The following is a 12,140-nucleotide window of genomic DNA, read 5'->3' as shown; positions in this document are numbered from 1 at the left end:
CTATAATTAAGACTGATAAGTGGTTGAATATGCCACATTTGCCATTTAGACAGCTAATTTTTGAGTTATCCTTCTAAATGGCTTTTGAATATGGACCTCTATGTTGGGGGCTCAGAAGTGCAAGCCAGGTGTTGGAATTTTGTCCTTTTCAGGGCTCAGAATTTGAACTGAATTTTAGTGTACTGAGGGTCCATATGGCTGCTGTTTCTAATATCAAAGTTTTGATTGCTGGTTTTTCTTTGTCTTTTCCCCCTGACATGGTGAGATTTTTGAGGGCAGAATATTTGCAGAGGCCTGATGTGTTGACGCTACAATCTTTTTGGAGTTTGAGTACTCTGATTTATACACTTACGAGCCTCAGCTTAAACCCAAGGGTTTAACTTTTCCTTATTTTCTGATCATAGGGAGAATAACTTTCATATAAGCGCGTAGTTTTGCCATAGTAATTTATAACGCAGACGTATCACATATGAGTGTATTATAAATACGCGTATCTTTATCCTGCAACATACAGACATATATGTGCTTACATGCGAATACAAGCAATGTGTTGAGAGCAGGTAGTTCAGTGCATTGCATGTGCGGACATGTTCAACCATGCCTACCCAGAATAACCCTTCTCCATCTCCCCTCACAGTTCCCCCTTCAGGGGTCTGCCCTCTCCTTATATTAAGGAGACTATCATTGTAAATTATAAACTGTATTCTCTGGTTATGACTTTCTTGTTTTTTAACTATCTTTCCTACTGCCTATTTATTTTATCCCCTGCCCAGTTACTGTCTCCCTGTTGAAATGTATTTTCCAAACTTTCAGTTATTATGTGAACCGGTATGATGTACCCACTAATGCCGGTATATAAAAGTTTCTAAATAAATAAATAAATAAATAAATATACATGTGTATATTTTATGAAATAAAGTAGGACTTGCGTGTGTAAATCGGTATATTTTAAAACATGCTCACCATCATGCCCACCATCAATCCCAACGCTACTGCTTGTGGCTCTAATCAGAGGAGTATTAGTGTTAGCAACTCAGTATCTTATCTGAGATCAGCAAGTCCTATGCTCGTGTGTTCTAGTCCTCAAGCTTGACACCCCCCTCCCCCTGATTTTGCAGGTTAGTTACAAAAAATTGGTACGGTTTTTAAACTGAATTTGATCAATTTTCTTGCTTATCTACCCCCAAACAGCGTAAAATATTTTATATGTTTTTAAGGAGCGCGCACGCATCCATATGTGCACATGGACACGGCAATTTTATAATGTGTCTGCACACGCATGTTATAAAATACGGGTCCCACGTGCACATGTGCGCCAGATTTTCATGTCTGCGCACACTTGTGCGGGCAGGTGGCCTGCTTCGTGCGTTAGGGGGGGGATTTTAGAAAAATATGCGCGGCGACGCAAGTAGGGTTTCCTCAGGGAACTTCCCTATACCCCTACCTAGCCTTCCTACCTTTTCCCCTCTCCTTCCGACCCCTAACCCTTTCCTAGCTATAGTAATTTTTTTATTTTTTACCTTGCTGCTGTTTTGGAGCAGCAGTAGACTGGGCACGCCGGCTGCCGGCGCATGCTTCCCCGGGACAGCGGCTAATGGCGCTGTCCCAGCCCGCCCCTTTTACTTGGCCCGGCATTTCTGCGCATAATGGAGGTAAAATGCGCGTGCAGAGCCCGGCCGCGCGAGTAACCCCCGTTTTTTTTACGGAAGCAGGCCCTTTAAAATCGGGCCTTACAATGGTAACGTTTTAAACCAGCGCACAGGTGTACATATGCGCACGTTACTCAGCCATTTTATAACATAACATCGTATATTCACGCATCTTATAAAATAGATTGACCGCGCACACAAGTGCACAGTTTTAAGCAGATGCGTGCAAATACCACATCTACTGCATACATGGGAGGATTTAGAAGACACGCATGCCGACGCCATTAGCAGCTTTCCCAGTTTGCCCAGAAAAGGGATAGGACTTCCAAACCCCAGTAAATGTTAGCCTCCTTTCTCCCCTGTTACACCCGATCATTAAAACCATGCTAATGTGCCTAGAATTTTTTATTTTACAATTTACGCATCATCCCTAGCGCGCCTGTGCACATAAGTATTTACATGCTAATTTCAATTTAAAATCCAGGAGCGCCCAGACTCCGCCCCTTTTTTGAACGTTTCATTTTTGTGCGCAGTGGCAAATATGCGCATATCTGGGAGGCTTTTAAAATCCGCTCTGCATGCACCAACCGAACGTACGTGCATATCTCCCAGTTTTGGTGCATGCCGGACTTTTAAAATTCACCTTTTTGTTCATAAAATTAAGTAAACAACATAACTTGTATAAAAATTGGCATTTGATTCTATCAGATTCTGGAAGCCTAGCCAAGCCAATGCCAATTTCTCCCCAGCCTTTTTTTGTCAAGCCTTTATGGTCTTCCGTCACATTTTCCAACCTAGTTGATCAGAACTTGCCCTAACCCTGCTGCATACCATTTAAGCTTGAGGCACCATCAGCCTTTGTTGCCATGAAAGGAGATTTCCATGATCCTCTTCCTCTTCCTCCTCCTGTACCCAGCCTCAGTAACACTCCTTAGTAGGGAGCCACCAGACAGCGGCTTTCTTCTGAAACTTTTAAATGTACTACCCAAAGCCCACCCTTAAGTGTTGCTTTTGTACAGTAACTAAGAATTCCTCTTCCGGGGCTATGAATTGTACCTCTGGAGCACCCTCAACCCTTGCCAATCTGCCAGAGCCAAAGCTGGGGCAGATATTCTAACCTAATTCCTCCTATAAGGTAACACAGAGCATTGTCAGTGCCATCAGTCCTTCTCCCACAACCAGCTACATAAGATCCATTTTATCTTTGCACATATATATTACAAGTGTCAAAAATAAATTGAGAATACCAATGATTCGGGAGCAATCCAATGATGATTCTTTAAACTGAAGAGTCTGAAAAGGGATGTACCATGTGAATCTGACATACGTTGACAAGATTGTGGAATTGGGCTGAAAAATCATTCAAGACTAGCTACAGGAAAGAAAAACTGAATGTAGATTGTGCAAAATAATTCATGAGTTAATAGATGCTCTCTGGAATGGAAGAATATTCTATAGCACTACTTGATGTACCTGGCAAAAGAGACTTCAGGAATTTCATTTATTAAGAAAATGGCTAAAATCAATAAAGCCATGATGGGATTATTAGGTGTTTAAGATATAAATGCAGCCCAGAAAAAGAGGGTTTTTAGGCTGAATTTAAATAAGGCCAGAGAGGAGAGATGACCCACCAATTTAAGACGTCTATTCCAAGCATACAGTGCAGCAAGCTGGAGCGCACAGAATTGGGAGTGAAGGTGAAGGATAATCATGAGCAGAGTTCACAAAGGGGGGAGGGGAGTGTAGGAAGAGAGAAGAGGAGAGGTAGCGAGGAGCTGCAGAGTGAAGGCTCTTGAAGCTTGAATTGTATGCGGGAACAGATAGGGAATAGGGGTTATATGGGTCGAATGCAGTGGGGAGAGATGGTTTCCCCTGACTAGCACCTAGCCAAATACATCTATAATAATTTGTAATTAAAAAAATGTTAGGGGTTTTTTTTGTTGTTGTTTTTTAGTTTATCTTGCTCTTTCTGCTTCCATTTGTTTGGGGGTGGAGGAGGGGAGGCAACCTGGTGACTGGGATTTTTCCATGCCTGGTTGCTGTTTAGGATTAATTAATCCAGTCAGAAATCTTATACTTAGAAATGCTAAAATCAATCAAAAAGATTACAGAATAACTAAAACTAGAACAGTTTTCAACAAAAACAACTTTGTGTACAGATGATAAATAAATGATTAGGGAAGATGATTCATATTTTTAAGAGATCGATAGATCCCTTTCTAAATAAGTTCATGAAGGGGAATTAATAAACAGGTGTAAATTATTATAAAGAGCATTCATTAGTTTAAAGATTTTTTTTTTTACTTATTGTAGTTGCATTTGAAAGCTAAAGTAACGAGTATACAATAGTTAACGTCACTAGAAATTCAGTGCCATCAAGTCAAGTTAATTTCATAGCTAGATATTTTGTGCCTGTTTTAGTTTTTGTTTCTGTTTTTTTCTCTTCACAGGCTACTTATTTACAGAGAAAATGAAAAAAAATGTTCTACAGAGCACAAACTTTTTAAAAGGTTTTGCCAAATGACCTTTTCTGTCATATTTTAGAGGCACCAACTTGGGGAAAAAGAAGCAGCACGTGTGTCACATCCCAGGATGCGGTAAAGTGTACGGGAAGACTTCACATCTGAGAGCCCATCTTCGCTGGCATTCAGGAGAACGCCCCTTTGTGTGCAACTGGATGTTCTGCGGGAAAAGGTTTACGCGCAGTGACGAGTTACAGCGGCACAGAAGGACACACACAGGTTACCACTCTTTCTCCTCTGTGATCTAAGTTTCGGAAAGACACATCCAACCTAGAATCTTCCTGCACAATCTTTTTAGGTGGAATTGCTATTTTTAGCGAATAGGTTCAAGAAATTAGACTGTTTTTGTTTTTTTTTTTTACATTTAACAAATCGCCATTTATTGTTAGCACTGTAGTAAACAAAAGGTTTTAGTGGCTAACAAGTTTTATGAGTGGAGTACTCTTCTCCTGATGAGGATGCAGGAGTTTTATGAGATTAAAGCCCTGATTTACCAAGGCTTTTCTTCTATTTTGGGTCTATTGTGGGGGGGTGGGGGGGGACTTTAATAAATCAGGCCCTAAGTTACGAATTGTGAAGGCATAGTTATGATGCCAAACAGATATTTCATTGCCTTTTTCCCCCTCAAAAAATAAATGCAAATACATTAGCCCCGTGCACGGGCTCTTTATTTCTGTTTTTCAGGTAGAGCAACCTTTCTTTTTGTCTCTTGAAATTGTTTGTGGCATTTTTCCTAATCTACATTATCACTGGGGTGGGAGGGCGTTTATAGTGTAAACCTTCCTCTTTGACAGTCACTTTTCTTGAGGGGCATAGTATGTATTAGTGAGCATTAAAATAGGAGTGAAGAGGTCTGGATCATATTTGTCTGATTCTCTGGGTAAGCTACTGTATCTTGCTTTCCCCCAATTTACTGAACAGTAATTGGGTGCCATTTCTAATGGGGTGTGCTTTTCTTGCCATTTGGAGCTTTTGTGTAGTAAGAGCACCAAATGTATGCTGACTGCTAGCTCATCTGTCTGGGAGAAAGATGTATGTATACTTGGGCAGTACTAATTTGTTAGGCAGATTTAGATTTGGATAAAATGTGCATGGACCTTCATTTTCAGTTTTTATTTTCTTTTTCCTGGGAATTTATCAGGGTTTATTACAACAAACATGGCTGAAATAAGTGTAAAAATGATCCCATTTGCCAGGTAAATATATTTTTGTTATTGTAATAAACACTGATAAATTCCTAGGATAAATGAATTAAAAACTGAAAATGAAGATTCATAAAAACGTGCTATATAAATCCAAATTATTGATTATTTTCCACCCTTGCACTGTTATTTTCCCCTTCACTATTACTGATCTTTTTTGCTCTTCAGGGGATACTGCATATACTTTTTCTAAGAATCAGATACTTTGCTTGTTTTGTTAAATCTGAAAAACAGATCTCAGTTTGTGACTGTTCAGGTCCAGGATTGTGCACTCCTGATCAGTATCACTTTAAATGTGTGTGTCAGATTTAGAATCAGTTTGGTAGTTATAAATTTACTTAAAATGTTTTGCCCTTAAAAAGTGCTGCATTTCTTTTTTCTTTACAGTCAAAGATTAAAGAAACAAATGAAATAGAAAAAAATAATTTTAAATGTAATTTTGAGAGACATAATTGGATATAATTAATGTGTTTCATGATCCGGAGCTGAATTTTGCAAGCCCTTTGAATGCCATACGTTTATACTCCGTAAAACTGACGGCAACTTTTTAAAGGATTTCCGTATGTAAATTGCTATTTATCAGAGGAGAAAAAGCCTCCTCTGCAAATGCCAGCATGGCCCCCTTTCCCTCTCCATAAAGGAAAGTGGAGAAAAGGCGTGGTGGGGGGATTAGAGTGGGCCCTGAAGAAATGTGTGGGGATTTCATTTTGAAATCCCTGAGCGGTCTTTGCTCTGAGTTCTTTGCACCTAAAAGTACAAGGGGCAAAGAATCTTTTCTGAACTGCCTGCCGAAGTACCCAAACACTAGGCAGAAGAAAACTGCTCACACAGTGGTTGGATGAATCCAGCTTTTAATGTATTCTGAAGTACTTATCCATTTGTCTGGGTGGACCTGATATAATTGTATTTGGTGACAGTGGCCACCAAGGTTATATAATTCATTCTTTTATTGAACTCATTCCATTTGAGTATCTGTTCAAATATGTTGCCTTAAGATATTTGATAGAGTTTAATTACAGTTTAATAACTAGCCACACTTATCAATCTGTTCTCTTACCCATTCTCTTTGTCCCCTCCTTTTCTGATTTAGTCCTACATACTCTTCACATTACTTTGTTAAAGGAATTTAAAACATTTCCTGTGGTTAAGATTTTGTAGCACCTTATGCATTTTATATATGGGTACAGAGTTGGAAAATCTCACCCATGAGCACAGAGAAAGATGAGATGAAAAGTTGTTGCTCTGTGCATTTTTGAAACAATAATTTGACAGATGGGTAACTATGTTATCTCTTCAAACAGGTGAAAAGAAATTTGTTTGTCCAGAATGCTCTAAACGTTTTATGCGAAGCGATCACCTTGCCAAACATATTAAAACCCATCAGAATAAAAAAGGTATTCATTCCAGCAGTGCTGTGCTGGCCTCAATAGAAGCAAAGCCTGACGATACGTTGATTACAGCAGCGGGAACGACGCTTATCCTTGCAAATATTCAACAAGGTTCCGTTTCAGGGATGGGAACTGTTAATGCTTCTGGCGTCAACAATCAAGATCTCCTTTCCAACTCTGAAATACCTTTACAGCTTGTCACGGTTTCTGGAAATGAGACATTGGAGTAAATATTATACAGAATACCTATTAATTGTGGTTATTTTTATACATTAGTGAGAAGAATATTGTTCCTAAGTTCTTAGATATCTTTTTATTGATGTGCAAAAATTTTTTGGATTGACAGTAACTTGGTTATACATGACACTGAAATGCCTTACTTTGTATGATATTCCATAGTATAATAAAATGGTAAAATTGCATGCTTTTTGTAGGTACTTTTGGAATCTAGAAGAGATGAAATTTTACCAAGTTATGTAAAGAGACAAATGAACTTAAGAGATGGGAATGGTAGTCTAACCAAATGCATCAATCCTCTGTGGTTTAGTGTAAAAATGAGAACATGTTGGTATTTATCTATTGTAAGATAAAGAAGTTGAAGGGTGAAAAAAAAATCATGTTATGATACCTGAAATTTTGTAATTTTCTTGAGGACTGGAATTTTTATTATGCATAACTGACAAATCAAGTTTCCAAGCAAATGTTACATAGTGTAGACTTTACTTAGCTCACCAATTTGTCAATTTTGAAGCTAATTATTTTAATTAGGTTAAATTATATACAATATTTTAAGTGTTAATCTTGTAAGATTTTGAGAACTATGTTTTAACATGGAACTCTAGGGATAGTCACCTTGTAGATCCTGATGAAAAGCCATGTTTAAGATTTAATTTGCCAAAATATATTGTTTAATTTTTGTTCAATCCGTAAGTTGGGCAATATAACCAATGTGATACCATTTTCTAGGTTGAGGCATTTGGGTCGTAAGGCAAATATTGTAGTTATATATCCTCTTCCTAGAACATTGGAGGACCAAAAATAAGATGTGTGTCTCATTCATGATCTTATCCAATCTTGTTTCCAAATCCATCTGTCTTTATGGCCTTAACAGCTGTCACATAAAATATCAGTAAAGTATACCACATGCAAATATAAAAAGAAATAATGTCCATTTAATCCATACTCCAACCATGCAGATAGTATTCATAGAAACTTGGGACTTCAGAAGGGTTTCATTTTTTTTCTTTTTGGTTAGATAATCATTCTGCATTTAAATATCAACCCTTTTTGCTTTTTTGCTTCCCTTAAAAATTGTATGTATCGAATACATTTAACTGATAAATATGTATATGTTTTTTATTATGTTGCTGTAATTTCTTTTTATTTTTTAAACTTTATATTTTCAACTATAGAAAAGTGTAAAAAAAAAAAGTTACATTGCAGATATGTAAGTGCTATGCCATTTTCATGAAATGTAGTAAAAACAACTGCAGAACCACCATCAGTTCAGCTACTAGCAAACATTGTTTGGAATTCTGTTCATTTGTTAAATCTCAAGACCACCTCAGATTTAAAGGCTACCTTATTGTACGTTTCAAGTGTATTATAACAGTGTGGTAGTTAATAAAACACTATTTTTTCTTTTGACTTTGCTGTACTCCTATACACAGGTTAATATGGAGTATCTATGAGGGAAGCAAAGATGTGGAAAATGTGGGGTGTATTTGGGTTAGAAGAAATTATACATTGATAAACCAGTTCTTGATCGTTCATTAAAACATAACTACAAAGTAAGCAATTTGGCAGTGTTCCGTTACTTTACTCTGATGAACTCTTCAAAAGTACAGATAATTGAAAAGCAAGTAATTAGGAGCTCTGACGGAATGTGAGGAGGCGGTTCCGGGTGCATATGTAAGTCAAGTGAGGAAAACTGCAAGTGTCCGTGTGATTTTCAAATGTACTGTGCAATTTTTTGCCCTCCTCTCTCCATTCCTCTGGCCAGGTGCTTTAAAGGGCAGTTAGGTTACTCTGGCTAACTTTCAAACTACCCAATAGTTTCTCTTAGAAAATTAACTATAAGATACTTGCAATAAAAGGACCCATGCACTTTGCAACTGCACATACAATTTGACAAGTACCCTCTTTATGCAGGCTTTACTTAAATTACTGGATTTCATAGTGAGCAAACATGTTTCTTTAGTGGCAGATGGTAAACTAGTACAGTGTGAGCTTCAAATTTGCTTACGTGTAGGGGTATTTAGATATCATAGAATGTTTAAAGAACGTTTCACGTGTTAGTCAAAAGGCCTTGCAACTTGCTTTTGGGTATTGCACATATCTCAAAATGTTGCAGTGTTTGAAAGCATAACAATTTTTTTCTTAACATGCATACTAAAATTAGGATTTGCTATGGATTTTTATAGCCTCATAGTAAATCTGGTCCTTATACTGTTGATAAAACTAAAGATGAATCACACAATTTTTTTGCAGATCTCTATAAATTTGGGCCTAGGGTGATAAGTAACAAAAATTGAGAGAGAATTATTTTCAGGTGAAGTCGTTTGATAGAGCCAAGGTCAGAGGGGCAATAGAATAATAGTGTTGTATAACAGATATTTATGCAGGATCAAAGTCCTGGATTGAGCACTGAATTAAAAAAGAGAAAAAGATGTCTCAGTGCTGGAAAGGGATGCTGCATGTTCTGGGGTCATAAGTATGTTGTCTGTGGTGTCTTTAATTTTCAGATTCAGAAGTCCTGTGCCTGTTTAATGAAGTAGATTTTGGATTACTTACAGAACCTATTTCAGTGATCTTTTAATTTTGAAAAACAGGGATCCAAAGAGAAGCAGTTAATTCTTTGTAAGGATGGAATCACTCTTAAATATGTGTTCCTAAGGTTATTCAAAGAGTTGTGTGAATGTCTAAGCACATGTATCTCTGGTCTTCGGCACTCTTGTGTTTTTGGGGCAATCAAAATGAACAGCTGTTCTTTCAGAAGGGGCTTCTGGGCTGAAGGACACTAGATGAGAAATTTTGTACAGTCTTTAGGCTTTCTTCATTTTCCTAACGAGTGATTTTCTCAACCTGTCTATGGGTTTTGATAAGATGCTTGCATCAACTAGTGGAAAAACCAGAAATGATCAAACAGAGAGAACTTCCAAGTCTTCTGCTGTTACTATTCATGATGTTCAGATTAAGAGCAGATTTTTCCTGTAATGTAATTTCGCTGATGAACAAGACTGGGGCTATAGTGGCTGTCATATGCGGAATATGGCTAAAACTATGGTCAACTGCTCTGTTACTCAGGGATTTCCAACTGGCAATTCTGCAAGTTAGTTGGTGGGGAGAACTAAGAAATTTAAAGACAGCAGGGCAGTCCAGGACTTCATAAATGTCATCCAGAATTTTTCTGGCCCCTCAGTAGGCAAAGACCAGGTATACATTGTATAACAGAACCCCCTTAAAAGACCAGGACCAGGCATTTAGCCTGGTCTACCTTAAGGCACAGCCCAAAAGGGAATTCTGGTCCCAGGGCATTTTTTTAAGCAGGGGAATAAAAGAGAAAGCCCAAGAAGGAACAGACAGGCCCTGGGGACAAGGAGTAGGCAACTCCTACTACAAGACTGACTTGTTGCTGTAACTTGAGTTAGAACTGCTGACATAAGCAGACTTTTCTGTTATTGTTTTTCTGCATTGTAAATAAAGCTGATTCTATGGAGAAAAGGCCGGAGTCCAGGCTATTCTGTCCTCCGGCACCCTTATAAAGCCAAAGACTGCTTGTATGCTATCGCATATGGTGGCCGTAATGAGATGTCTGCTCTAAGCATCTGCACAGACCAGAGTTCTGCACTAAAAGATAATATAAAAAACATTTATTTTTCTTTTCCTTGAGGCCTTGCTACTACTGCAGCAGCCCTGAAAGTGCATATACCGAGCCAAAGGGCTTAGCTCTGCCCAGATCGTGAGGACATAGAGTGAGTCAGAGCCAGACAGGCTAGGATTTGTATTTTCTCCCTTGGGCATGGTCCTCTGGGAATTGAAAAGCCTTGGCTAAACCTACTAAACTAAGCATGGAAGTTTTACTGCAGGCCCTCAAAGAAGGCAGCAGCAGTTACAGGCTGTGATACAGAATCAGTGCACCCATCAGCGGGCGCTGCAAGAACAATTTAAACAGCAGTAGGTGTTGCTGAACCAGATAGCACAAGCTGTGCAAGCTGGTATAGTCCAGTGTATCCTTTTTACTGCTATGATACCTGAGATGGGCCTAGGAGAGGAACTAGAGAAGGTCAATCCCAGCGATAAGGAGGTCAAAGGGAACAATGCTGAAATGGCAAGACAGACCATGAGAGGAGTATTATGAATGATAAACAAGAAAGGAAAATCTGCACACTGAGGAGTCAAAGACCCAGAGAAAGAGGAGCCATAGGATTTAGAGCCACAGGCATTCCTTCATTGTGGAGAGAGGGGTCACTTTGCCAAGGAAAGTCCCTGGACTGAAGAAGCAGCTATGGGTGCTAACCTGATGACGCCCACAGTTGTAGCTTTGTAGATACTTCTCACCCTGGTCTTGATGCTTTTGTGGTCCCAGTTAAGCCAGATGGGGGTCTCTGTATGGGTTTTAATTGACCCACCCCTGGAGTTTACTTTTCTTATGTAGTCTTCCCTGGACTTTAGATAATTGGCTTCAATGTCTTCATCTCCCATTACACAGTAGTTCATTTCAGCTCAGATAATAACTTAAACTGTCATATTGCTTGTAAAAAATTGGTTTTCATATTCTACCTATTAATCTTTACTGCCTAATACTAATACTTTGTTTTATTTCAAATACCTATTAAAAATCTTTGCTAGACCCTAAATTTTACCTTACCTTATCTATATGATTTTAAGGAATTAGTAATAATTTAACAAAATATCTTTCATTTAATGGAACAATTACGGTTCTTCTGTCCCAAGGTCCATCATTTGGAGAATCAAAAGTTGTCCCTTTTGCCTTCAGCTGTTTGCAATTAAAATGGAGCTGATTCATCTAAGGGAGGAATTTTCCAGGTTTCAATTAACTTTGAACCATCCAGTATCTTTAACCCATCTCCCATAGAAGTTTCAGAAACCCAGTAAAAAATGGTTTACAGTAGGCTCTGGTAGAACAAGACAAGTGACAGGCACCCACCTTCCCCAACTTTACAGCATCCTATGCATCAACCCCCCCCACTCCCAAAGAGATGTCAGAAATCCAAGATTAAAAAACCCAGGAACAATTGGATAACAGTGGGCTCTGGCAGAATAAAGCCTATGATGAAGAGACACCCACTCTCCCCACTATTACCCCTAAAAAATGCTTTTTCTGCTTTGGAGTGATTTCTAAAAGTGAAGTTTTCT

At 38.4% G+C, this 12,140-nt stretch overlaps 1 protein-coding gene across 2 annotated transcripts in view; it reads left to right on the top strand.

Moving 5' to 3' along the window:
* Positions 1–8,408, top strand: part of SP3 (Sp3 transcription factor) — a 116,476-nt gene extending 108,068 nt beyond the window's left edge. For both annotated transcript variants that reach the window (XM_029605805.1, XM_029605804.1), the window contains 2 exons: positions 4,194–4,390; positions 6,675–8,408. In XM_029605805.1, the coding sequence (XP_029461665.1) occupies positions 4,194–4,390; positions 6,675–6,991 (514 nt within the window). In that variant the 3' untranslated portion in view covers positions 6,992–8,408. The remainder of the gene's footprint in view (positions 1–4,193; positions 4,391–6,674) is intronic.
* The last annotated feature ends 3,732 nt before the right edge of the window (positions 8,409–12,140 follow it).

The sequence above is a fragment of the Rhinatrema bivittatum genome, chromosome 6 (assembly GCF_901001135.1).
Source record: "Rhinatrema bivittatum chromosome 6, aRhiBiv1.1, whole genome shotgun sequence".
NCBI classification, from domain to species: Eukaryota; Metazoa; Chordata; class Amphibia; order Gymnophiona; family Rhinatrematidae; genus Rhinatrema; species Rhinatrema bivittatum.
Note: the sequence above shows the minus strand (reverse complement) of the source record. Positions and strands in the feature narration are given on the sequence as shown.